The following is a 1,067-nucleotide window of genomic DNA, read 5'->3' on the forward strand; positions in this document are numbered from 1 at the left end:
CAGATCATGTGGCCTGAATGGTCTTTAGATTATTTTAGAAACACTGCAGGGTTTGGTCCACAGTCAGAGGACCCTCAAAAGCAGTGGGGCATTGTGGATGCAGCAGGAGAATGGAACAGAACCGAAGTTATTGCGAGTGTCGTTTTCAAAATAGAGGTGACGTATGAGGCCTTTATGTCAAATGAATCCTGCACAGACGTTCAGAATACTCAGTGCACATTTCCTAGACTTGAAGTACAGTATATGAAAAGCTGGACTAAGAGGACCCTAGCCTACTATATTCTGGGGGGAACAGATTGAGTAATGAAAAAAAGTGGTGGGAGATGTACGGAAAGAGGGAAAAAGAGAGAAAGCAAGAGAGGAGAGGAAGCAGGGAGAAGGGGGGGAGAGAGGACTAGAATTGTTACTAATCATCCTGATTTTTTTTTTAAGTTACATCCATGTTAGTCCCACAATATTACAGTTGCTCCTTGCAAAGGGAGTCCTAAAAAAGAGACAGTGAAGACATTTTTGTTGGATGCTCAGATGGAGGTGCCTCGGTCTGGATCATTACCCAGATTGAGCCCCAGGCTAGGAGTCGGCTGATAAGGAATAGATGACATTGTTTTTATAGGACTCCTGAAAAAGCCTCCATTGGGTGCCCTGTGCCTAAAAGGGCCAGTTCGGTGCTCAGGCACGTTGCCAAAAGCGAAACCAGAGGCAGCTTTAGCGGACAGTGTGCGGCTAAGAGTCTGGATCTGCTCTGGGATAAAGGTCGTTGTGGTAATATGAGTGTTCCTGAAATCACTGATTTGCTCCAGTGCTTGTCGTGTTGGCAAAGTGTCAATGTCCAGAGGGGTCAAGTCAATTGACGAGGTGGAAAACTGTTTATGGGGGCTGTCGTCATCTGTGCACAAGCTATTTACACGTCTATGGAGGTGCTCCAGGTCAATTTCCTTGTCATCCTGGAGATGAAGAAAAAGAAGACAAGGTTCTCATCAGTACTAGCTTCTATGGTACAAAAAAAAAAAAAAAAAAAAAAAAAAAAAAAAAAAAAAGAAGTTCAGCAAACAAGGAAAAAACTAAAA

General features: G+C 43.5%; 1 protein-coding gene across 1 annotated transcript in view; it reads right to left on the reverse strand.

Moving 5' to 3' along the window:
- Positions 1-375: 375 nt before the first annotated feature.
- The window catches only part of GRID2 (glutamate ionotropic receptor delta type subunit 2), a 392,388-nt gene continuing 391,696 nt past the window's right edge, over positions 376-1,067 (reverse strand). The window contains exon 10 of the mRNA XM_006164500.1: positions 376-944. Within this exon, the coding sequence (XP_006164562.1) occupies positions 522-944 (423 nt within the window). The 3' untranslated portion in view covers positions 376-521. The remainder of the gene's footprint in view (positions 945-1,067) is intronic.

Source organism: Tupaia chinensis, unplaced genomic scaffold, assembly GCF_000334495.1.
Source record: "Tupaia chinensis unplaced genomic scaffold, TupChi_1.0 Scaffold143631_1, whole genome shotgun sequence".
NCBI classification, from domain to species: domain Eukaryota; kingdom Metazoa; phylum Chordata; class Mammalia; order Scandentia; family Tupaiidae; genus Tupaia; species Tupaia belangeri.